We start from the raw sequence: 26,272 nt of genomic DNA, 5'->3' as shown, positions 1-26,272 counted from the left end.
CTCTGTTGATTTCTTTTTTTTAAATAAATTTATTTATTTGTTTATTTTTACTTTTGGCTATGTTGGGTTGTTGTTTCGATGTGCAGGCTTCTCATTGCAGTGGCTTCTCTTGTTGCAGAGCATGTGGGCTCTAGGCACAGGGGCTCAGTAGTTGTGGCGCTTGGGCTTAGTTGCTCTGCGGCATGTGGGATCTTCCTGGACCAGGTATCAAACCTGTGTCCCCTGCACTGGCAGGTGGATTCTTAACCACTGCGCCACCAGGGAAGCCCCTCTGTTGATTTTTTAAAAACACTCAGAGAAAGTGAATGGATGCAATAGTGTGAACTGCATTTCTACCTATACATCAATAACTTTTTAATTACTGTATTAAGCTTACAGCAAAGTACGTGGCTTAGAGCAAATGCAGCATTCAACATTCATTTCTCTTTCACTTCAGTTTGCTGAGGGGTGATAAGTCACAGAATGGGAGACTTTAAATTGGAAGACGCTTTGAAGGTCTTCCAATTCAACATTTCTTTCATGATAGAAAACCTCTTAACCCTTCAGATGACAGTTAAAAAGCCCATTCTACTTTTGGAAAGTCCTAATTATTAGAAAGTACTTTCTAATACTGAGCCCATTTCTTTAACATGCTCTAATGTTTTCTGAAATGATACAAAAAGCTACATACAATACTCTTCAAAATTTATGCCCTACCCAGAAGAGTTATTTGGTAGAAAACCTAAAATCCTGTTACCTGAGAAATGGTAGCAAAAAACAATACTACTTAGCCTGGAAAATAGAAGACTTTGAGGAAAGGAGGGGGTGAGAGAGTAGAAAAAAACATGATGATGATCCTGGTTTAACAGTAGTACATTCTAACAAGTTATATTATCCAGGGACTTCCCTGGCGGTCTAGTGGTTAAGACCCCGTGCTTCCTCTGCAGGGGTTTGATCCGTGGTGGGGGAACTAAGATCCCACACACCATGTAACGTGGCCAAAAAAAAAAAAAAAGTTATATTATCCAGAAATGAAATGGGCTACTTGGTAAGACAGGGATTATCCAACACTGAATGTTCAGGCACATGATAAGGACTGCCTGTTAGAAATATTTAAAAGAAGTTATACCTGATGACCTCTAGGATCCCCTTTTGTCTCTAGATTGTATGCATCACTGACATTCAGCCAAAAGAGGTGATGGCAGACCAGTTTTTCCTAACTCATATTTGTACGGGCTTTAAAAACCACTGAGATAGAAGGATACTGGGAGTTGTTAAAAACCCCAGTAAATGATATCTCTCATTATACCAGGGGCAACATTTATCTTCATGGTACTTTATTATTACCTCAATTTTCCTTTTCAAAATGCCATCTAATTACTCGAACTTTCAGCATTCAAAAATATGTTAATATGGTACCTAGAGAATCTTCTGCAAGAAAAGGGTCATCAATTAAGCATTATTTCCAAATGGCCCAGAGAGGTGTCTTTACAATGCTATCACTGGGTAAAGATTAAATAATTTGTTCAATGTCACAAAACTGGAGAAGGTTGGAACCAGCATTCTCTGCTCTCCATGTGAAAACCCTGTAATACTTATTTGAATTCCCTGATAATTTCAATGATAAAAATAATTGAGTCGATTTTACACACAGAGAAGCAAAATAATATAAGAAATCTGTGCCCTATGTGTTATCACACAGTTGCCCTCTGTGTATATCTGTTGTAAGAACTTAATTATTAAATAAGAGATAGGTTTGTGGCTTTCTGAAAAAAAGATGAATTTCTTTTTGGCTTAAGAGAATATGTAAAAGGGGAAACTCAGTTACCAGGGCAGGAGTTAGAGACTGTTAGCAACAAGGAAAAGGTTGTGAGTTCAGTATAAACTAGTCCAGAAGAGCTGAGATTTCAACTATGCAGGGAGACTCAGTCTCAGTTTGGATTTTAGGTAGTAGTTGAGAAAGGGCACAGAACAGAACACTAAGGTAGTCACAGGAGTCAGGAAAAAAACAGAAGTATACCTACACTCTGCTGTGCAAACCTCACAGGTGCTGAGACCGTAAGCCCTGGCTGGATTAAAAGCAGGGGAGGGGAGCTGGACATTCCTAGAAGTGACGAAAAAGGACTAGGAATAGACGTGATGGGCAGTTATGCAGACCTATTTAGATTGCAGAATCTCAGTGCTTGTCTTCTAAGGCAGATAAATCTACTAAATGTTCATGAATTAGAAATGAAAGACAACTGTAGACTCAAATTCCAATTACAGATGGTGAATATCAGAAAGCAAAGGGGCTTTACTATAAAAAGAGCATGTGTTTTACAAACAAGCACTTACTCTTACCAGCAAGAATTTCCAGAGAGTTGTACCCTAGGATTCTATCCCACAAAAGCAAGAGTTGATCTGTAGCTAAGTATCCAGAGAAAGCTCGAACCATCCATTTAAATGATATGCGAAGTCTGTAAGCAAAGAAAAAAAAGAAATTTTACCAGTGGAATTTTTTCTCATCAAAAAGCAGTATCAGAAGAACTCAACCAGTTCCATTATTAGATAACTCCTTTGTGGGTCTGAAAAATCACATGGGCATTTAAAACTCAAGCACTCTACATATATACAATGGAATACTACTCAGCCATAAAAAAGAATGAAGTAATGCCATTTGCAGTATCATGGATGGACCTAGTGATTATCATACCAAGTGAAGGAAGTCAGAAAGAGAAAGACAAATACCACATGAAATCACTTATATGTGGAATCTAAAATATGACACAAATGAACTTATGTATGAAACAGGCTCACAGACATAGAAAACAGACTTGTGGTTGCCAAGGGGGAGGGGGGAGAGATAGATGGGGAGTTTGGGATTAGCAGATGCAAACTACTATGGTATTGAATGGATAGACAACAAGGTCCTACTGCTGTAGGTCCTACTGTTCCTACAAGGAACTATATTCAATATTCTGTGATAAACCATAATGGAAAGAATATGAAAAAGAATGTATGTATAAGTATAACTGAAACACTGCTGTGATTAACACAATATTGTAAATCAACTATACTTCAATAAAATAAATTTAAAAAACCCTCAAATACTCTATTAAAAGCTGTAAAAAGTACAATGGTGAGAAACCATGAGTCCTCAAATTAGTGGTCTCAAAAGCATTAAGAGGGCTTCCCTGGTGGGGCAGTGGTTGAGAGTCCGCCTGCTGATGCAGGGGACACGGGTTCGTGCCCTGATCCGGGAAGATCCCACATGCCGCAGAGCGGCTGGGCCCGTGAACCATGGCTGCTGAGCCTGCGCGTCTGGAGCTTGTGCCCTGCAACAGGAGAGGCCACAACAGTGAGAGGCCCGCATACAGGAAAAAAAAAAAGCATTAAGAGAAAGAATTATATTCCTGAGTCCTACTTTATGTTATAGTTCATTCTTTAGAAAACTCACTTCTACATTCTGTTTTTCAGGGTGTGTACTAATTAGCTATCAATGAGGTGATCTTATAGTCTTAACAGTTCCAGGCAAGCCTAGAACATTTGAATTTTTATTCAAGATACTTGAAAGAGCTTGATAGCTGCACATTTTTCTAATTCAATAAATTATATTCCTACATTTCACTCAAATGGCTACAAAGGATGAAAAAAGACAAAGAAAACTAGTTTTAAAGCTATAGGGGGACTTCCATGGTGGCACAGTGGATAAGAATCCGCCTGCCAATGCAGGGACACAGATTCGATCCCTGGTCTGGGAAGGTCCCACATGCCATGGAGCAGCTAAGCCCGTGCCTCAAACCACTGAGCCTGCACTTTACAGCCCGTAAGCCACAACTATTGAGCCCATGCACCTAGAGCCTGTGCTCTGCAACAAGAGAAGCCACCGCAAGGAGAAGCCCGCGCACCACAATGAAGAGTAGCTCCTGCTCACTGCAACTAGAGAAAGCCTGCGCACAGCAACGAAGACCCAACGCTGCTAAAAATAAAAAATAAAATCAAATCTTAAAAAAAAGAAAAGCTATATAAGGGACCTTAGAAATAGATCTCTGATTTGAAACCCTTAGTTTTATAGAGGATGTCATCAGAACTCTGAAAAATCAACCAGAAAATTCAATTAAATTCTATTTTGCAAAAAGAAAAAAAAAAAAAGTCCTAAGAAGTATGAGATCCTACTGTTTCATAAATAGGTTATGTTACAATAACAATTTATCTCTAGAATCAGGAAACAAACTCTTTGGCTTTGGTGCCTGAAGAGATTAAATAGTCTCTCAATTTCTGTACTATTGGCAATTAAACATCACTTGACTGCCCCTGAGAGGTTCTAGCCAAATTCTTTGTTAAAACTGTTATACAGATAAACATCTGTACTTTTTCTTAAAAGAGAAAATGGGATTGAGAGATTGCCTTTGTTGGTGTCACATTAACTTTCTTGAGACTGAAAAAGGACCCACCAGGTTTCAGAAATTCCTCAATACTAGATAACTATTGTTCTAATATAACAAAATACATGTAGGCAGTAGTATTGATAAATCAAGATTTTTGGTTGGTTTTAGAATTTCTGTTTATAGATGCCAAAGAAACTTTTAGCCACCAATTATTTTAAATTTAAATAATTTACTAACTTTTAAGCCTAAATTATTAACTTCAACTAGTTTCATTTTACTGGATCTCTCAGTGTCTTATTAGAACAACAGCACCACACATCATGCCTTCTGCTCCCTAGTATACATCACAGATTCAATTTCTTAGAAATACAGTTTATTGAGGTATAATTTATGTATAGTAGAATTTGCCCTTACTAATGCACAATTCTGAGTTTTGTTAAGAACCAAATGGAAATTTTAGAACTGATAAATACAAAAACAACAAAAACAATAACAACAACAGCAACAAAACAGCCCTCACTGGATGGATCCAATAGCAAAATGGAAATAACCATTGAGAGAGCCAGTGAATTTAAATATAAATCAATAGAAGTGTCCAATCTGAACTACAGAGTAAAAAGGATTGAAAACAAAATGAACAGAGCTTCAGGAAGCTGTGAGATAAGACTAAAAGTTTTAATATTTGTGTCCCAGAAGAAAAGGATAATGAGTGTGGTGCAGAAAAAAATATTTGAAGAAATAATGGTTGAAAACTTCCTAAATTTGGCAAAAGAAATAAGCCTCAAATTAAGATGTTAAGCAAACCCTAAACAGGATAAACCCAAGAAATCCATGTCCAGATACATCATAATCAAACTGTTAAGATCTAAAGACAACGATCTTGACAGCAGCCACAGAAAAACAATAATTGATATTATTTCTTCCTGACATGTTTTGTAGAATTTGCCCATGAAACCCTCCAGGCCTGGAGTTTATTTGAAAGTAGAAGGGATAAATTAAAGATGTATATTGTAAATCCTAGGGCACTGTTATAGACTGAATGCTTGTGTCCCCACTCCCACCCCCAAATTCATATATTGAAATTACCCCCCAATGTGATGGTATTAGGAAAGAGGTGTGTGGCCTTTGGAAGTTAATTAGCATTAGATAAAGTTATGAAGGTAGGTCCTCATGTTTGGGATTAGTGCCTTCGTAAGAGTCATGTGAGAGCTTCTTTTTCTTCTCTGCTCTCCATCATGTGAGGATACAATGAGAAGCAGTTTGCAACTTAGAAGAAGGTCCTCTGGAACTCAACAATGCTAGCAACCTGATCTTAGACTTCCAGTCTCCAAAACTGTGAGAAATAAATTTCTGTTGTTTATAAGCCATACAGTTTATGGAAATTTGTTATAGCAGACTGAACTAAGACAGACACTTATCAAAATATATTTTTAGAAAGGTATAAATAATAATCCAATACTGGAGATAAAATGGAGTAAAAAATTATTCAATTCAAAAGTAGGCAGGAGGGGAACTTCCCTGGTGGTCCAGTGGTAAAGAATCCACCTTACAATGCAGGGGACATAGGTTCGATCCCCGGTCAAGGAACTAATATCCCACATGCTGTGGGGCAACTAAGTCCACGTGCTACAACTACTGAGCTCATGCGCCTCAACTAGAGCCTGCGTGCCACAAACTACAGAGCCCACACGCTCTGGAACCTGCATGCCACAACTACAGAGCCCACCTGCCCTGGAGCCTGCGCGCCACAACTAGAGAAGAGAAAACCTGCATGCCATGACTAGAGAGAAGCCCGCATGCTGCAACGAAAGATCCTGTATGCCTTGACAAAGATCCTGTGTGCCGCAACTAAGACCCAATGCAGACAAAAATAAAGACAATAAATAAATAAATAATAAATAAATTAAAAACAAACAAACAAACAAACAAAAGTAGGCAGGAGGGACTTCCTTGGTGGTCCAGTAGTTGAGAATCCGCCTTTCAATGCAGGGGACATGGGTTTGATCCCTGGACGGGGAACTAAGATCCCACATGCTGTGGGGCAACTAAATCCTTGCACCACAACTAGAGAGAAGCCTGCATGCTGCAATGAAAGATCCCGTGTGCCATAACTAAGACCCGATTTGGCCAAAAATAAATAAATAAATATTAAAAAAAAAAAAAAAGTAGGCAGGAAAAGAGGACAAAAAGAATAAAGAGCACATGGGACAAACAAAAAAATGTCTATCAAGATAGTAAATAATATCAATTGATATTATTTTAATCCAATAATATCAATTACATTAAATGTAAATGGAATAAACACACCAATTAAAAGACAAACTGCCACACTGAAAGACCCAAGTATACTTTTGACAAGAAAGCCACCTGAAAAGTAAAGACACTGATAATCAATACGTTAAAAGTAAAAAGACAGAAAAGAATACACTATACAAATTGTAATAAAAAGAAAGCTGGAATGGCTATATCAGACATAGTAGATTTATTGCTAGGAAAAGACATTACATAATGATAAAAAGATCAATTCTCCTAAAAACAGAGTCAAATACATGAAGTAAAAATATATATAGCAATGCAGAAATAAAAAGACAAATTCACAATTATAATTGGAGGCTCTAACACTTCTTTCTCAATAATCAATAGAAAAAGTAGAAGAAAATTAACAAGTGTATAGAAGTCTTGAACATTATCAACAAGCTTGACTTGATTACCACTTACGGAACATTCTGCTCAACACTAGCAGCATACAAATTCTTTTCAAGTGTACATGGAAGATTCATCAAGATAGATCATATTCTGGGTCATAAAACAAACTGCAACACATTTAAAAGAACTAAAATCTTATGAAGCACATTGTCTAACTGTAACAGAATTACAATAGAAATAATAACAGAAAGACATAATATCTTTCCAAATATTTAGAAATTAAACAATGCAGTTTTATATAAACTATGGTCAAAGAGGAAGTCACAAGAGAAATTAAGAAACATTTTGAATTGAATGAAAGTGAAAACATAACACATCAAAATTTGTTGAGTGGAGGTAAAGCAGTGCTTTGAGGGCAATTTATAACATTATTGCTTCCATTAGAAAAGAAGAAATGTCTCAAATTAATTATCTAAATTTCACCTTAAACAAGTAGAAAGACAAGACCAAAACAAAACTAAAGCAAGTATACAGAAGGAAATAACAAATAAAAGAGCATAGGGCTTCCCTGGTGGCGCAGTGGTTGAGAGTCCGCCTGCCGATGCAGGGGACATGGGTTTGTGCCCCGGTCCGGGAAGATCCCACATGCTGTGGAGCGGCTGGGCCCGTGAGCCATGGCCGCTGAGCCTGCACGTCCAGAGCCTGTGCTCCGCAACGGGAGAGGCCACAACAGTGAGAGGCCCGCGTACAGCAAAAAAAAAAAAAAAAAAAAAAAAGAGCATAACTCAATGAAACCAAAAATAGAAAAACAAAATCAATGAAACCAAAAACTGATTCTTTCAAAGAAGAATAAAATTAATAAACCTCTGGCCAGAATAATCAAGAAAGAGAAACAAGATACAAATATCAATCTCAGGAATGAGAGCGGTAATGTCACTCTGATTCTATAGATATTGAAAGGCTAATTAAGAATTATTATGGAATATTATGAATAATTTATGTCCATAAATATGATAACAGATAAAATGCACTAAGTACTCAGAAGGAGATATCCTGAAGAGTCCTATATCTAGTAAAAAAATTAAATTCTAAATTAAAAACCTTCCAATAGCATTAGTTTTAATTCATGAAAGCCTTTTAATAATTGATTTCTAGCCTGATAATTAAATTTTTATATTTTCTCTTGCATCAGAATTTTAATGTTTATCATAATTCACTGAAATAAATTTGTTCCTTTTAATGATTAAAGTGTATAAATAGACTAGAAAAAAGCCAGGATTTTAGCTTCTAGCAATAAACTAAATGTCTTCACTCTAGTAAGGAAAAGCATAGTTATATTCAAATATTCATTTCACAGTAGTAAAATAGAGGTCAGTTTACCACAAGAAAAAATGACTTGTATGTAATATAAAATATTTCTGCCATATTCTTGTTTTATAATATTAATTATTAATAAAATCCTGTTTTTTAATGTCTACAGAAGAAAGAGTGTCACCTAGGTGTTATCAACGGATGATATGAGGTGTTGTTTTATAAATGGCATTTCTAAGATCTAAAATGTCTGAAATTCGATGGTGATTTTAGAATGGAGATATAGATGTATATATGTATATATATATATGTATATATATGTATATATACATATATATCAATATATAAACATATACATATTCAATCTTTAAACAACTCTATGAGGTAGGAATTCCCTTGATTTTAAAGATGAATAAATTAAATTATCTTGACTTAAAGAAAGAAATTGAGGCTTAGGTAAATTAAATAATTTTATCAGGATTTTATAGTTTAGTAGAGATAGAATTTGAATCTGGGTCTGTCTCTTAAACCCATCCACCCACTCATCCATCGGCTATGGATTCTATTTCCCATTAACTACTTTTGTGGTCTCAAAGAGTTAGTGTTCCTTTCAAATATGCCCTTATATAGGAGAAAATGGTTACACAGAAACGAAGACAGTAACAAAACACTGATAAATCATTTGGAAATTTCTGTTGCCTTAAGACACTGTTAATTAAAAAAGAGAAAAGAGAACCAATAATAATGAGGTCCACAGGTACCCTACATATTCATTGATAACTCATACTGAGATAAATGAACAAAAATTCAAGCTTTTGGAAGAAAAAAATCACAGTGTACAACCATTGGTAAATAATCGATCTAGATTCCTTTAATGAAAGCCAGCAAACTTTAACTTTTCTGTCTTTCATAAGTTGTTTTCTGATAAATTTGGCCTAAACTGACTTAATTTTAGTATTATCACATTTCTCAGGTAGTATTTGTTTCCACAAATTTTTGCCTCAGTTTGGCCAATACCTTTCATTATGAATAGAAATTAGTTCTTTTAGTGATTCTTGTACCAAGCACAAAAATCCAAGCAAATAAGAATTTATTAGGATTTTGGTAAGTCTCTCAAGAATTTCTGTCACAATGTCGAGTTATAATTTACTACTTGATAATTATTGTTTTATTGGGGAGACTGTTAGTCTAATGTCTCTGAAAAATTACTGTATCTTTGATGATGAAAAAGAGCCTTCTGATATCAATTTATTCTTCAATTAGGAGAGAAAAATACTCACGGTTGAGCCCCAATTTCTCGTAGATGATAAAAGAGTTGGGGGAGATAAGTTTGAAGAAGAGTTTCAAACAGCAGACAGAGTGACACGATACCCTGGATACAATAATAAATCACAAGAGAAATGCATAATTTAGTATTTAAAAATGAACTCTGCCATTAAATTATTCAAATGGAAATGAGAAAAAGATTATCAATATAAATATTTTTTCCTTTTTAACAACGATAGGCTCCCCACGTAACCTGGCATGTAGTAATGTTAGGAATTCAAGGAAAACGTCATTTTATAGAAAAACCTGCTTCTCTGTAAGTCATATAGTATCACGTAGGCCCAGCAAAATTAGTTTTTTCTGGATGCATTCCAGTTTCCAGGTATTTCTCTGGTGCTACAGCCACACCCTTCACTTTCTCCTCCAAATGTCCCTTCCCTTCCAGCTGTCTCACCCATCAGGGAGAATATTTCCTGCTTTTTTAACTCTTTCATTGAAATCCATCCCCAGAGAAAGACTAACTGTTTGAAATTTGCATCAGGAAGTTATCAAACAAGAATGTTTGATTACTTAGTATAAGGATAACTTTTTTAAAAACTGAAATCCACTTTTTTAAAAGGGCATTATCTGTAGAGCACAAAGTAGATGGTTTTTCAAGTGCATTTATTACTTGACAACTCTGAATAAAGTCTTTCTTGCAGCTCAGCATTCCTCAGCGTTGATCTTTGTAAGGAAGTTTTAATCCTCTTTTTGAATTTCTAAAGAAATAAGGCTGTCATGGTTCCAAATAGTTAAGTCTGGCTGCAAGCCAGAAAAGGAGATGACTGCCTGTTAAGTCTTTATTTCACTGAATAAAGAAAGGGCAGAGGCAGGGCTGTCCCAATCAATCAGCTGAAAAAGGACACCTTAGGGTCAGCACGGATATAGAGAAGGCACATCCAGAGTTGCTCAGTGGCAAGCTTCAGTGGTCTGCACAGGGAAAACATCATGGGTATCTACTGGGCAGCCAGTTAAAAACATTTTTTTGAAACTCTGAAGCGTAAAATGGTACAGAATATGTGAGTAAGAAATCTGAGGCTAAGGATGAGTTATAAGAAAAAAGAATTATTAATATATTTTTGGTTATTCTAGATTAAATATTCATGCAATATAGGCATTAAATCAAGTTGTCTCAGAGAGAAGAAACCCAAGATAATTGGTGGTACTTCATTTGTTCATCTGTGACATCCTAGATTTCTGTTACTTGCCTGCTTTCACTAGCAATGTATGAGAGCAACAGTGGAGACAGAGGAAGGTGGAATAGGAATACACAGGAATGGCGGGGGGAGGATAATGAACTGCTATTTAGTTGAGTAGCGGTGACAGCCTCCTCTTTTGGGAAACTTGGTAGCCCTGACACATTCCAATTTTTAATGTTTTTTTCTGGAGAGTCAGTCAAGTTACCCACAAGCAGACCAAAGCAGGCTCAAAGACAGAAAAAGTATAACTGAAATAAAATAAACACTGCTTTTACTCAGGCTAAGGAGGGTGGGGGTGGGGGAAGGAAGATATGATAAAGGACTGGACAAAATAAAACAGATACAAATACTCAACTCCCAGTATGCTTCTCTTTGAATTTCATGTTAAGGCCAAGGAGCCATCTATTGAATAAACACAAAGGAGATATCTAGTTTGATAACTGATAATTAGCCAAATTGAAAAATAAGGGACAAATAAATGTTTATTTTTCATTAACAAAGAAAAGATGATGATGATGATGATGATAATCGTAACGACAACAATAAAAACAGCAGCCATCTATTTACTGAACATCTGCCACGAGCCCAGTGCTACCCAGGTGCTTTGTACACTGTTCTACAGCACCACAGAAACTCATTATTAACTCTGAAATGAGTTTCAGAGAGGAGGAAACCAGCATTCAAAGAAGTTAGCCACCTTTGTCAAAGAAAACAATACAGACATTGCTATGTTTTTTCTTTCAACATATAAAAGATAATTTAAATGCAATTGATAAAAGGCTTTTTCCTCTCTAATTATTACTAAAACTATTTAAATATCAATTTCTTCTTCTCTTTCATTTATTCTATAGAAAAGTGTTGCTTGACCTCACAAATTAACATTTGTTTTTCTTAAGGAAAGGAAAAACAGATTAGAGTCTGCTTTGATCCATTTTTTCTTTTTTTTATGAACTTACAGAAGGATGAGAAGAGATGGAATGAAGTCTGAAGAAAAAACGCACATACATCTCACGGAATATCTGATACAATTTGGAAGGTTCATGGTACAGAAAACAAAGTGGTGCAACTGAAAGAACAAAAAAGTTAATTAATAATATTGCAGAACTACTAAAATTAAAAAAATAAGTTCACAAAACATGAAAGAATAAATATTTTCTAGTAATAATATTCATTCATAGACAAGTTTAGAATCACATATATATTCTTTTTTCATGTTGAAAAGGGAATATATGCACACATAAAAAACTGAGTCATTAAAAATTAAAAAGAAGGGAGTAAATTATAAAATATTATAATCTCAACAGTAGAATAAGAATGACACAATGGAACTATATAGGGATATTGAAAATTCAAAGTAACTTTTAAAAACTACATAAAGTCAAGTCTCTTTTTTTCAATTGAAATAATAAGAAAGTGACAATCAGGCAATTCATTTTTACTTTGTCCCACAAAGGATCTTTTGAAATTTTTAATTTTTGAAGTCAGGTAAGTAAAATATAAGATGATTTATGACTAGCTTTTAGAACGATGGTCTGCAACTAACTGAATTTGAAAATTAAAATTTTGATTAACAGTTTAGGCTATTGGTCTATATTGGCATATCTCAATATGTATCTAGACAGTTTTCATAGGCTTAAAATAAAACAACTCTAAGAATTTATTTCTCTAATGAATTTGAATTAAGTTTTCTTTTGTACCCAGTTCATGGCAGTTAAGCACAGGTGGGTCAACTCAACCAGAAAGCTCATGGCTCACTGTCAGAAAGTCAGATTTTAAAATCAGATGCTGACCTGACAGTCTGATTATTCTGCACTTGCGAACGTGGTCATGCTTTTCATCTTTTCAACACTCAAGAATTTTAGGCAGCATAAATACACTATAATGCAGATATATAAAACTGCATTACCTAAATATTAATTTAATAAAAGTGACTTACTTATTGGGTAATTTCATCTATGATATAGATCAGACAGGTAAGAAGGTCTTGGGCTCTATAATGTCCGTGATGCCCTGAGGGCAGTAGGCATTAAGTAAGCAGGGAAACCAGTGAGCCAACTCAGCTCACTTCCTTTTGACAACGTGAAAGGAAAAAATGATAAAAAATTTTAAATTCTGACAAAACAAAAATTCGATTATCTGGGATAAATGGCGGTGCACAGTATTACTGATGAATAAATTATCAAAAACTAGCATTGCAACTGAGAAATTTCACTTTTCTGAAGGGCAAAAGAGAGACAAATCAATTTTAGGGTGGTAAATATCTAAATACATCCAAAAAAACCCCTCCTTTTATATATATCTATAGGGAAAGACCTTTATGTTTTATATATATATATATATATATATATATATATATATATGTTTAAAAACTAACAGCCATGTCCTTTCACTTCAAAACTAATTTTAAAAAATTATTTTACTATCAAAATAAATTCCTACTTATTTAAATAGCCCCAACTGAGGTATTCTATACATTTAAAAAGAATAACTCTCATTCTAATTGCAACAACCTAAGAAAAAGCAATGTGGCACAAATACATGGTATTATTACAAATTCAAAATGAAGGTTTGGAATTCATTTACTTTTTGTGATGATGTATATTTTCCCCTCCAACTTCTTAAGTTATTGCTATTTAAAAACTTGTAATTTGAATCTAAAGGTTTTAAAGATTCAGTAATCATTAATGATCATTTCCAGTGAAGGAATGAAAGAGAATTTTAAAATCAGCACTTTTCTATAAACATATATAATATAGAAAACGTTATAATCAGTTATTATTCAAGATGCCACAATTGGTGATGTTGAATTCCCTTATATAGCTATGAAATGGAAAAGTTTTAGTCCATTACATATAATATGTAAAAAATCTTCTACATGACTTTATTTTCCATTTTAAGCATCTTTCCCTATTTGGTTCTTCCATAAAAATGAATGAGCTCATCATCTTTTTAACCAATTAAATACTGCACTATAGGAATTTATTTATGAAATCATAATATACTATATCTACAATAAAAACTTCATTAATCTACATATGTGGGAAAGGATAAGGCCAGTTTAAATTAGAGAAAAGTTTTGAATAAATTTTTAAAAGAGGAAAGTATTATAATTTTAAAGAAATACAGTAACTAAAACTAAAATGGCCTAGTACTATGTAGAGATCCTGGGGATAAGTTGCAATTATGCTAGTATACTGGTTCTAAATAAGTGGTCGCTGCTCTAAAGTATTTGTGGATGCTTAACATATTTTTCTAAAATAGTATAAACTGTATATTAAACATTTTGCATCACCTATTTCCTTAGCGAACTTTTCCCCTTTGGGTGTATAAACTTTAACCTATTAAAACAACCAGAAATGTGAATAGGCAGGAGTCAAAGATGTATTTTGTACCCTGAGAGTTGTTAGAAGATTTAAACTTTCCTGACGTTATTAACTGTTCTCCAAATCGCTCAAGTACATCTTTTAAAAACTAATTACTTGAAAAATGCTTGCAGTTGGAATTATCAAAATAAAAGAATAAAAGGGCTAACATTTTTTATTATTAAAGGTAAAAATTTATATTCTTAACCTTTTTAGGTTTTCTATTTTAAATTCCTCACATATTTATAAAAGAGAAATATGCTGGAACCTCACTATAACATTATGTGTTACATTATGAAATTTTTGTTGCTCAAGAGAATAAAGCCAAGGGCAGCATAATGCAGAATTCCTAGGCACTTTAAATCCTTTTCATTGTATGCTGGTTTTAAAGGTTTTATATTATGTCATTCACGATGACTGTCTGATGCGGAACACTTGAGGGGTTTTTTACAAAGAAAAGTGTTAATTTATCGCTGATTCTTTTTACAAAAGTAAACATTACTGTATATTTCTGTTTAGTCTAAAGGTTGGGGAGTAGGAATAGTTGGGACAACAATCTTCAACAAGCTAATATGTAATGCATGAAAATTTAAAAATTAAGTGGCACTTAAGGCATAGAGCATTCTTCCTCCTGCTAATCTTTGTTACGCTTCCTGCATTCTTCATTCAATGATACGTGAGGACACAAAGGTGCTCAGGGCTCTCAAACCTGCACATGCGTTTGTCACGTGTGCCTCAGGATGACTGGATGCTTCAATGTAATTGTTGCTGTGCACACCAGCCAGTCTGGAGAAATTATGAACTCACACTCAGTGTTGTCCCTCCCTTTGCGTTCTTTCTGACCTATTATTTTTTTTTAAAGACTTATGAGAATTAGTTTAGGAATTTAAGCAATCTCATTTTACATCTATTAGAACTAAATATCAATGTGTGGCTCTAAGTTCCATTGAATTAGAAAATGGAAAACCACAGAACCATTTTCCTGGTATGTTCAATTCTAATTTGACAAGCAATCGCCATCTGAGCAATTATGATGACCCTTTATTTGAAAAAACTTTTAATTGGACATATAAACAGATATCAAATCCAATGTTTAAAAATGTTCACAATAACATGGTTAAGTGTGTGGTTGATGTAATATAAAGTGTGATTTTCATGTTTAATTTTCCAAAGTGTAATAAAAACAGTGAATATTTTAAAGCCCAACTTACCATACATTGAAAATCCATGAAAAGGGATTACACCTAAAAAAATAAAAAAGTATTTCTTTTCAATTAGTATACCCACTGAATTATTAGGTAAACTTCAGAGTATTAAAGCCAAAAATAGTGAGGTTTCCTATTTTTGCTTCAACTTTGTTCATGCATGTCAGAAAGACTTAGTGATGGGTCACCAACAAAACGATAGGCTTTTTAATACCTTTAGAAAAGCAATCTAGAGGTTTTCAATATATATCCAGTTAACTTTCTATTGATAAAGTTGAAAATTGAGACTGTGAATATGTGTTACAAAAAACAGAACAAGGCAGATCACAGAACTAAGTTTAAGAACTAACTATAACGGTCTCAGGAAGTCAATAGATTAAGTCCTTCTTGAAGCAACCTCATCCTATATACTGGAGTCCAATCTGTTAAAAAATAAGTGAGCATTTCAAGGCACCTCTTATATAGATGCATTCCCTTATAAACTTACCACAAATTACATCACAGGATGTGGTTTAGAAAAAATATTGGCAGGAATATGGTACAAATTCAGTGTAATCTTTGGCAAGAATTATACACAAGTAAAGTGCACATCCATTTAGAAGAACATACTTGAAGCCTAACTTGGTATGCTAAACATCTTGTCACAGTCTAAGTGAAAAATTAGAACTCGTACAGCTTAGGTTCAAAATGGAAGCTCTGTAATATAAACACCACCATAGATCTAACACAGTACTAAATCAGGTTGCAAACACAAAAGAAAGATGAGTTTACTTTTTTGAAAAATAGCACAGAAACGCTTCATTCATCTGACATGTTCAGAGGCAAAAACTTAGTGTTGGCAGAGCCTTCAGAGGTCACCTAGGGTAAGTTCTAACAAATGATAGTTCAGTCTCAGTCTAAAACATCCAGCAATAGGGAGCACATTCATTCACAATGCAACCAATTACAATCTTGAACAGGTTTAATTTGCGGGGAGTTATTTCTCATACGGAGTGAGACTCTGGTTCCTTGTAATCCCCACTTATGTTTCCTAGTTCTGACCACAAGGGTCACATGGAACACACCTAATTTATCTTTCCTTGTAATCCCCACTTATGTTTCCTAGTTCTGACCACAAGGGTCACATGGAACACACCTAATTTATCTTCTGTGAAAACTTTCAGAAATACTGGAGGACGCTGTTCTCTCCCCCGCCCCCATCACCACCAGGTTGGGTTTTTTGTTTTGTTTTGTTTTTTGGTTTTTTTTTTTTTTTGGCTCTGAGACTTTATGAGTTTCTTTAACAGTTCCTCAGACTGAATACCTTCTCTATTCTATTCTCTGGACAAGCTGTAGTTTACGACAGTCCTTAAAGTGAGGTGATGAAAGCTTTTAAGCATTTTTCCTCCCTACACACCCCACAGCTAAAGCACAGTGCACTTGTGCAGTTGTTTCTGACCTAAGTAAAGAACTGTATTCTTATCTCTATTACATTTCCTCTTTGGTGAACCGTTCCAATTTGAGATAATCCTGGATTCTCATCCTGTTATCTAATGTATTCCCTCTTCTTCCTGGGTCCACATTGCTGGAAAGTTTGATAAATGCACTATCTATGTCCTCATCCAGAGCACTATAAAAATGTTGAACAAGACAGAGTGACGGGGTTTCCCTGGTGGCGCAGTGGTTAAGAGCCCGCCTGCCGATGCAGGGGACACGGGTTCGTGCCCCGGTCTGGGAGGATCCCACACGCTGCAGAGCGGCTGGGCCCTGTGAGCCATGGCTGCTGAGGCTGCGCGTCCGGAGCCTGTGCTCCCCAACGGGAGAGGCCACAACAGTGAGAGGCCCGTGAACCGCAGAAAAAAAAAAAAAAAGACAGAGTGAGGACAGGACTTGTCACTAGAGACCTCCTTCCATACTGATAGTAATTCATTGATCAGCACCCTATTGTGGTAAGTTAAGAACACAGACCAGATATCAGACAGACTTGGTTGGGTTCATCTAGCTCTGTTGTTTAAGAACTTTGTGTGCCTTTAGGTAAGTTCCTTAATCCCCTAAGCTTCAGTTTCCTCATCTCGTAAATCAGAGACAATGCTAGACCTACATAAATGATTAAATGAGATAATGACTGTAGCTCAGCCATTAATAAATAAATAGTTTAGACTCAATAAAAGTTAATTATTGATATTATTATTCACAAATTAGTTCATATTTCTTTGATGATTCTAGAAGTAATTTTATCAAAAAAAGTATGAGGAAAATCCAACATTATTCTGAACTAGTATGCCAGGTCAACCACCTTTAGAATTTTGTGCTGCATCACTCTTAAATTTCACAGGCTGTAATTCTCAGGATCTACCTTTTCCCATTTTTCCCTAGTCTTCTAGAACACACCACAGATCATGATGTCCAACTGTGTCTGAATTCTGTGCTGTTTATCATTTTCCCTGTTTATCTCTGTTTGATGAGCCACCCTGTTCTTTCAGAACCTTCCTGCTCTTCAAGTGCTGCACACTCAACTGCAGAACTCACTTCCCTCCTCTCTGGGAGGCTGATGCCACTGACATGAATTCTCACTTGTCTGTTCTTTACCTCAAACGTTCTTCACACATTTCATCTGTTTTCTCACTTCCCTTTAGGGAGGTCTTTGGAGGAAGATGCTTCTTCCGTTTTCTTTTTCAGAGCTACCATCTTCATCTGTGTTCTTAATCCTGTTTCCCTCACTTTCTCTCACAGAAGCTATGGTCAGATCTGTGGCTTGTCTATGTTTGGCCTGTGAGCTAAGAATGGATTTTACATTTTTGAAAGATTATTTTAAAAAACAACAAAGAGGAATATGTGGCAGAGACTGTTTGTGGCCAGCAAAATTTAAAATATTTACTATCTGGCCCTTTACAGAAAAATTTGCCAACCTCTGCTTTGGAATCCTGCCCCATCAATTCTCCTCCTCACCCTTTTGTGTGCATCATTCAACAAATAGGAATTGAGGCTCTACTATGTGCCAGACACTGCTCTGAGGTCTGGAGCCTACTTTTTATTAGGGACAGGAAAGTCATGATAAAATAAGTGAATGTATGTCAGACAGTGATAAGTGCCACAAAGAGAAATAATGGAGGGAAGGGGGAGAGAGAGGAAAAGGCTGGGGGAGGGAGGAGGTCTTACTGATAAAAGAGCCACTGAAGCTAAGTAGACGAGAGTCACCTGGTAAGAGGTGACCGGAAGCAGGGCTTCGCATGGCGATTGCTGTGAACCGGGATAAGCTTCCTGAGGTCAGTGGCCTGAAGGCGAAGAGTGGTGGCATCGGCTCTCACCCCTGCTACTGGAGGAGCAGAGGCAAGGTGTGGGTAGGTCCTATCAAAGTACTCCTCTCTCCAGTCTCTCCTGTTTCACTGCAACCTTTCAGCCAAGGATATTACAAATACCCTTGCTAATAATAATGACACCAAAGAAGAGGAGGAGGGGGACTTGTCCATTTTCTTCCCTGAACCTTACTTTCCCATCAAACAAATCTCTAATCTCTCTCCTTTCCTTGAAGCCAAGCTTAACTTGTAAAAAACTATTCAAAGTAACTTCCTTTATTTCCACATTATATATATCCCCAATTCCTTAAACTGGTTTCCACCCCTCTCACCCCAACTCCTGATGGCTGAATCCAGGCATCTCCCCTGTGTGTGTGTCCTGGCCCCCTAGCAACTGAACGTTCCTTCTCAAACTTGAGCCCACCAGGCACTGATGACGCTGTGCAGATCAGGCTCCCTGCCTCAGAAACTTCTGCTGCTCAGCTGTTGTTTTTGTTTTGTCGTCTTTTGGACTAGTTCTCTCTTCCGCACACTCCTTAAATGTAGCTACTTTCCAAGACTCTGTCATACTTGTTTTCTCTCTCCTTCCACCAGTATTCTCATTATTAACCTGTAATTCAAACAGTAAAAACCCAGTTTCCTGCGCCTCCTTCTGGACTACCTAGCTCTGTAAACAACTCCTTCCCTCCCTAGGCTTCACGGAAGAAAGCGTTGAGTCATCTTTGCTTTCTAGTCCTCCCTCAGCCCTTATACCTAAATGTGATTGTGCTCCTTTCCTGTCCCTTTAAGATAAAGAACGCTTAACTCTTCAGGATTCAGCCACAGTCTAAAATCAGCAGCTTCATTTTTCTTCCCTACCCCGCAAGCACAACTCTAACCCTGCCAAACTGATTGCCAACCCTTCAGCCTCTGGGGCTTAAGGACAAGGGCTGTAGGCCATGCTCTCCTACACCTCTAGCTGTGTCCCAGCCCCACCCCTGTGAGATTTTATTTTATTTATTTAAAAATAAATTTATTTATTTAATTTGTTTATTTTTGGCTGCTTTGGTTCTTCATTGCTGCGCGAGGCTTTCTCTAGTTGTGGCGATCGGGGGCTACCCTTCGTTGAGGTGCGCGGGCTTCTCATTGCAGTGGCTTCTCTTGTTGCAGAGCACAGGTTCTAGGCACGTGGGCTTCAGTAGTTGTGGCACATGGGCTCGGTAGTTGTGGCTCACGGTCTCTAGAGTGCAGGCTCAGTAGTTGTGGCGCATGGGCTTAGTTGCTCCACAGCATGTGGGATCTTCCCGGGCCAGGGCTCGAACCTGTGTCCCCTGCATTGGCAGGTGGATTCTTAACCAGTGCGCCACCAGGGAGGCCCCCTTCGACATTTTAAACAATACTCCTCCTAGAAAGATCTCCCTGACAGCCCCTGACTCTCTACCCCCAATCATTCATTAATCAGTACTCTTGTATCAGCTGATTTGCCCTGACTGGTTGAGGTACCCTTTCACCTCTGTGAGCCTAGACAGACCTGAGCAATTCTGGTTCCACTTTCTACCTGTGTACACTTAGGGTGCTTACTTAACCTGTTTCCTTATCCAGTACTGCTCTTAGACCAAGGCAGGGGGCCTTGGAGTAAGGGCCCTGCTCTGGCCCTCCTCTGACTATACCCCTCACCCAGAGTTCATGTCCCTCCTTTCAGACCACAACCCAGACACCCAAGACTCTGAAATTCCCAGCCCAAAGGCTCCTAGCCAGCTTCCAGGGTCTGCACAACCTCTTAGGTGGAGCTACCTTCTTGATGGGTGCTATCCTCAGGATGGAGAGGTGGGCAAAGGATGGTTATTTCTGGAAGATGTGAACAGAGCTTGGACCTGCAGGCTAGTGGGTCCACATGCATGAAGTCTGTCCAGGTGTGGGGTAGAGTCATAGATAAGAAACGGGTGAGGGATACCACAAGCTAGGGACTTCTGAGGAGTCTAAGAATTCTGAATCTGAAACTGGCCTTCCAGACTGTTACAAAGGTATATTTTACAAGACAAGAAAACAAAGTAGACTTTACTTATCAGTTTATTAGTCTGATTTATAACTTCTAAAAATCTAGACTTATAGTAGGTGGGCTTCCAATTGCACTCCTGCCCTGGACCCTGCAAAAATTAGGAACAGACTTTCCTACAGCTGCAAAATGAGGACAATACCAATGAAGTTGTGAAAATTAAATAAGATGATGTATGTTACATGCCTAGCACAACACTTGATGCAAAGTCAGTACTTAACAAATGATGTTTTCATTCTCTTATCATACAATCATTTTTTGTTTTTCTCTCTTCCAGTGAAATAAGTTACCTGAGTACAAAAACTATTCCTTATTTATCTCTATTCCCAGAGGCAAGCTTATTGCCCCGAATATAAAAGGCACTCATTAAATGTTTATGGAATGAATATATGCAGTCCTAGAGAATCTACCTCTACCATTTTTCAACTGTTTGCTTCCTTCCTACTGCCAGGGCTGAGTTCAGGCTCTGATGAACTATTACCTATGGTCCTGCAAGAGCGTCCTAATTGGTATCCCTTTACCAAAACTCTCTGCCCTCCAACAAACTTTCGTAATGGTTCAGGTTATCTTCTAGAAAGGTTGATGAGACCATGAAAAAGACCTCTACATCTATCGAGGATTTTCCTCTGACCATTCATCCATCCACCAAGTATTTGCTGAGTTCCTACTCACACGATTAATCAGTGTTTAAAAACCTACTCTGTAGCCTCTGGAGAGATTAAAATGAATATAACATTTTCTTTGTATCTATGGAATTCACATTCTAGCCTTATAATATAGGCTAGGTGTCTACAGAGTGAAATTCAAAACCTTGATCTGATCTTAACCATTCACGATGGCAACCTGAGATATATCTACCTGACTCTGTACCTACTGTGGTACAGCCACACTAGATTATTCATCATCGTCAGAACTCATCATGCACTTTCATACTTTGGTAGCTTTGAACTTGGTAATTCTGTACCATGAATTGCTTTAATGTCTATCAAAACCTTGCTAAGGACAAGTAACGTCTCAGAGAAACATCCCAAATCTCTTAATCATAATTAAATGCTCATTCTTCTGCATTCTCATGGCACTTTGTTCACATTTCCATCATTATAATTTCACAGTTTAGTGTTATCATTAGCTGTTTGACAGATTGCTCCAGAGGACGGGAAATATGTTTTATTCATCTTTGCATGCATTTTATGACGCCACATAGTTGATAATGAATATAGTTTTGCTGAATGAATGGGTAGATGGGTAAGTTAATGATGAATAGAGAAGGAGCAAGAAATTTATTGGTCTCTAGTCGGGAGATCAGGATTCCACTGTGGGCTTATCAGAAACCAGCTGGGTAACCTTAGCAAAGTCATCAAACCTCCTGAGCTTCAGTAATTGACTGTCATTAAAAGGGGCTAAGATTGTCTCTGAAATATCATCTAACTGTAGAGTTCTATGTCTAGATTATGTCTAGGGCAAATACAGAAAAATTTGTGAGATGTGAAGAAAACTGGACATATGAGAATCTTCCAATGGTTAAGATTCTTTACCAACTTAAAAGTTTTTTGCTTTCTAAAAACAAAAAAGTTCAAAACCAGATTAGATACACACACTGAAAGTCAATATTCCTAATGACACTATAGCCACCAGCTCTAGTTCAATGGAATACTTAGGAGGGTCCAAAGACCATCTTTCTTCTTTAATTTCTCTCTCTGTTTCTATCTTTGGTTGAGTCCCTTTTTCTTCCTGTGAACACCCATCTTTTTTCTATCTTCCCTAATTGCGGCTTCATTTTATTTCCTTTATTGATTATAAACTTTTAACATAATTTTAAAAGTTCATCTTCGCCTAATCATGTTGACATGTGAAAGAAAAACTAAGAGAGAAAAATAAGTTCATAAATAGAAGGCATATTTTGGTACCTTACAAAAATATAAGTATACATTATATCTTTCTAAATACTAAATATCAAAACAGGTTGCTATTATACAAAACCCCTATATTCTTATGCAAAAACAATTTTTCCTTCCTCTATTAAGTACTGAAGAAACCTTTAAACAAGCATGTTAAAGTAGTCAGAAATGAAGACCTTACTATTATTATTTTCATCTTCTACAAATATTAATTAAAGATGTCCTAAGTATAGGAATACCTTAATCAAGACAGAGCGCTTTTCATTAGGAAAGTTAGAGTGAATGAATTAGTGAACTGCCAAGAAGCAAAAGGGATGCATGTATTAAGATGACCCATGGTAGGACTTCCCTGGTGGCGCAGTGGTTGAGTCTGCCTGCCAATGCAGGGGACACGGGTTCGTGCCCCGGTCCGGGAAGATCCCACATACCGCGGAGCGGCTGGGCCCGTGAGCCATGGCCGCTGAGCCTGTGCGTCCGGAGCCTGTGCTCCACAACGGGAGAGGCCACAACAGTGAGAGGCTCGCGTACCACAAAAAAAAAAAAAAAGATGACCCATGGTTAATCACACTTTCACCATATTTCCCCCAAGTCCTGAAATCTATAGCTGCTCTATAAGCAGCTAGGTTATAAGCGATTTGAGGCAAGGGCCACAATTCATACTGTTTATCGTCTTCAGCATCCAGCATGGTATTTTCTACAAGTGAGATGTTCAATATATGTTGTTAATGATGGAAATTCAAGCATTTATAAGTATAATCACAGCTTATAAATAAGATATTAAAGTATTAGATTCATTTATGAATAAGCAATTAACATATAGGACAGGAGGTTCTCAATAACTCAGTGTTGAAATTATAAATGGCCCACAAAGTCATACAGACATGCATTCGAGTCTTGTGTGCGTCCAGGAAAGTTACCAACACTCTCTGAGTCTCTATTTTCATTTTTGAAAATGGAGATAAATACTACTAACTTCACTGGGTTGTACTAAAGCACCAACGAGTTAATGTATTTAAAGCGTACCAGTACAGTATTCAGTACACAGCAGATGCTCACTAACTATAGCTATTTTATGCTCTCAGAAGGGAGAGTACCACATTTAAGTATCAGCTTAAACCTAAGGGAAAAAAAAATTTTGTCAGTATTAAATAAAGGTTCACTTCTGCTTAATCAAGATTAACCAGGGCTTAGGATTCCAGAAGAGCGTACATAGTTTGCTCTGTTGAAGAAGGACAATGTCAGATTCTGGCAAACAAACGTAGGAGGCATAAGAAGCAGTGAATTCATTAACACTCCAGGGCACATACCACCTAAAACATTTCTTTGATCTCAGAGGCTGTCATGTTCTTGACCAGTTTTTCAAAATCCTTTCCTTTCCCTCTCACCACTTCAGTCTTTCAAGGGCCAAGTTTTCAGCCACCTGGCCTTCATCCAAGAGGCACTGGGATGCTTGGGACACCACCGTTAATCTGGCCTCAGAGTTCTACAAGTCTGCTATGAGTGATTATTTTAAGATCCTAGCCTACCTCTATCTAACTGAAGAAAGTCTAAAATACTAACTGCCTACTCCATTCAATAGAAATAACTTTATAAAGTAATGATTTAATGGGCCTTTGACATAGTCCAGAATGGTAAACATCATCAACAAAAATAAATCTTGAACTAGATGAGATATAAATAGTAAATAGGACTCAGAAAACACCCCAAATATCAACGAGCTTTGCACTTACTAAATATTTCCCCTTCATTTCCTCACTGTCTCTACTAATACTTAGCGTTTATAGTTGTACCATAACTCTCACATCTGATTCACTTTAACATCATTCCAGTTGAAAGCAAATTTTTACACTCTTTCATTTGGGATTACTTAGTACAATTTATTTAATTCAATGTTGAAATAATCATTTCCTCTGTTTATTCTCATTTCACATGTAGCCTACAGGTCAGTAAGCATAGGGATCAGGACAATGGTCAAATTGTTTTCTAGCTATTTCTGTTATCTTTCTGAATTGGAACTTCAGAATATGACTTTGTTAGTTTATTAAATTTAGTAGTTAAAAGTTCCCAAAACATCAGAACATAACCATGTTTAAATATCAATCTAGAAATGATACTTCAAATAATTAGTTTTTCAACTTATGTCCAAAGTTACACATGACATGAATTTTGGATTATGTGATTTTTTAATTTATTTAATTAATTTAGATAACAAATTACACTGCTATTTATCAACCTGACACTTGCAGGCAGATTTTAAATGAGATATTTTTGTTATTTCTTCCAAGAGCCTTTCCTAATCTTTGTTGTGAAGGGTTGTCCTGCACACTGTAGGACGTTTAGCAGCAACCCTGGCCTCTAACCAGGAGATACTGGTAGTATATCCCTCCCCTCTGACAACCAGAAGTGTCTTCAGACATTGCCAAATGTCCCTGGAGGGTAAGGGGGTGGAATTGCCCTTACTGGAGAACCACTGCTCTGGAGTCCTAACACTCCTCTCCCTAATGTTCACTAGCAATTACTTATTTTGTCTTGTAGGAAACAAATGGTATTAGCAAATTATGATGTTTGTTTATTTTAAGTCTCAGTCAGATCTATGTATATTTTTCCTATAAGTCTCACCTCCTTGCTTCTATTCTTGCTCCTCTATATCCTTCTACATTCATTCCCTCATTCCTTAGCTCACTCATTCAATAATGTTTCCTGAGCAGTGACTTTATGCCATGCATGATTCTAGATGCTAGATAATATTGGTCATCAAACTATTAAGGTCCTTGTTCTCTTGGAGCTTATGCTTTTATTCTACATAGTAGTCAGGATGATCTTTTAAAGATATTCATCAGGAACTGGAGGAGAGATGTCACTGAGAAGAGTGAAATAGAAAACTCTAAAACACCATCCCTCCGCTATAGCAATGGTTAAACTGGCTAGAACTGTTAGAATCAACTTTTTTGAATTCTGGAATCTAATAAAAAACTTACAACAACCAAGGAAATACTTAATAAAGAAAGATGCTATGGAATTTTGGAAAGAGAAGATTGTGGTATTTTAATTTACCCACCTACTCCCCCCCAGTCTCTACTTTGGTGGCTATAAAGACAACTGTCCACATTCCTGGTGTGGCTTTCTCATGCCAGAGGGGAAAATATAGATCTTGAATCAAAAAATTGTGGTTGTGTGTTTTGACCTGTCTAGTAGCTACCTGAGAGATTGGGCTAAAGTGGCCAGCCAGGTGATATTTATCAGATTTATTTATTTATTTTTAATAAAAGCAAATCTATTAGCCTTAGCCACCTGGGGCAGCAAGGGATAACAGATGGGGCAAGGACTAGGCAGACTGAAAAGCCTCGGAAGGAAGAGATTGGAGAGGCATAAATATGGAGGGATAAAGGCTTTGAAAAGCTCCTCTGTAATGAGGGGAATCTAGAAAAGACCTGAGAAGAACTTCAGCTTTCATTTCTGCCTGATTTCTGGGCCATGTGCAAGCAGGAAGTGAAAGCTAAGGCAGAGCCGTAAATGGCCTGGCTAAGCCTTGAAGGAGTACTCCCTACACAGAGTATATCAGTGAAGACTGATTTTAGTTTCAGACATTTAAGGAAATCTCTGTCAAATCACTAACTGATCACTAAGCTAATGGAACAGGGACTTCAGGGGGCACTCAATACAAAAAAAGATAATTTGTACAAAAACAGT

The 26,272-nt window shown here is 36.8% G+C and overlaps 1 protein-coding gene across 7 annotated transcripts in view; it reads right to left on the bottom strand.

Moving 5' to 3' along the window:
- Positions 1-26,272, bottom strand: part of TBC1D19 (TBC1 domain family member 19) — a 199,872-nt gene that overhangs the window by 47,802 nt on the left and 125,798 nt on the right. For all 7 annotated transcript variants that reach the window (XM_079919380.1, XM_079919382.1, XM_079919381.1 and 4 more), the window contains 4 exons: positions 15,381-15,413; positions 11,764-11,873; positions 9,584-9,675; positions 2,320-2,435 (listed from right to left, as the gene is read on the bottom strand). In XM_079919380.1, the coding sequence (XP_079775506.1) occupies positions 2,320-2,435; positions 9,584-9,675; positions 11,764-11,873; positions 15,381-15,413 (351 nt within the window). The remainder of the gene's footprint in view (positions 1-2,319; positions 2,436-9,583; positions 9,676-11,763; positions 11,874-15,380; positions 15,414-26,272) is intronic.

Source organism: Stenella coeruleoalba (genome assembly GCF_951394435.1).
Source record: "Stenella coeruleoalba genome assembly, chromosome: 4".
In the NCBI taxonomy this organism is placed as follows: domain Eukaryota; kingdom Metazoa; phylum Chordata; class Mammalia; order Artiodactyla; family Delphinidae; genus Stenella; species Stenella coeruleoalba.
Note: the sequence above shows the minus strand (reverse complement) of the source record. Positions and strands in the feature narration are given on the sequence as shown.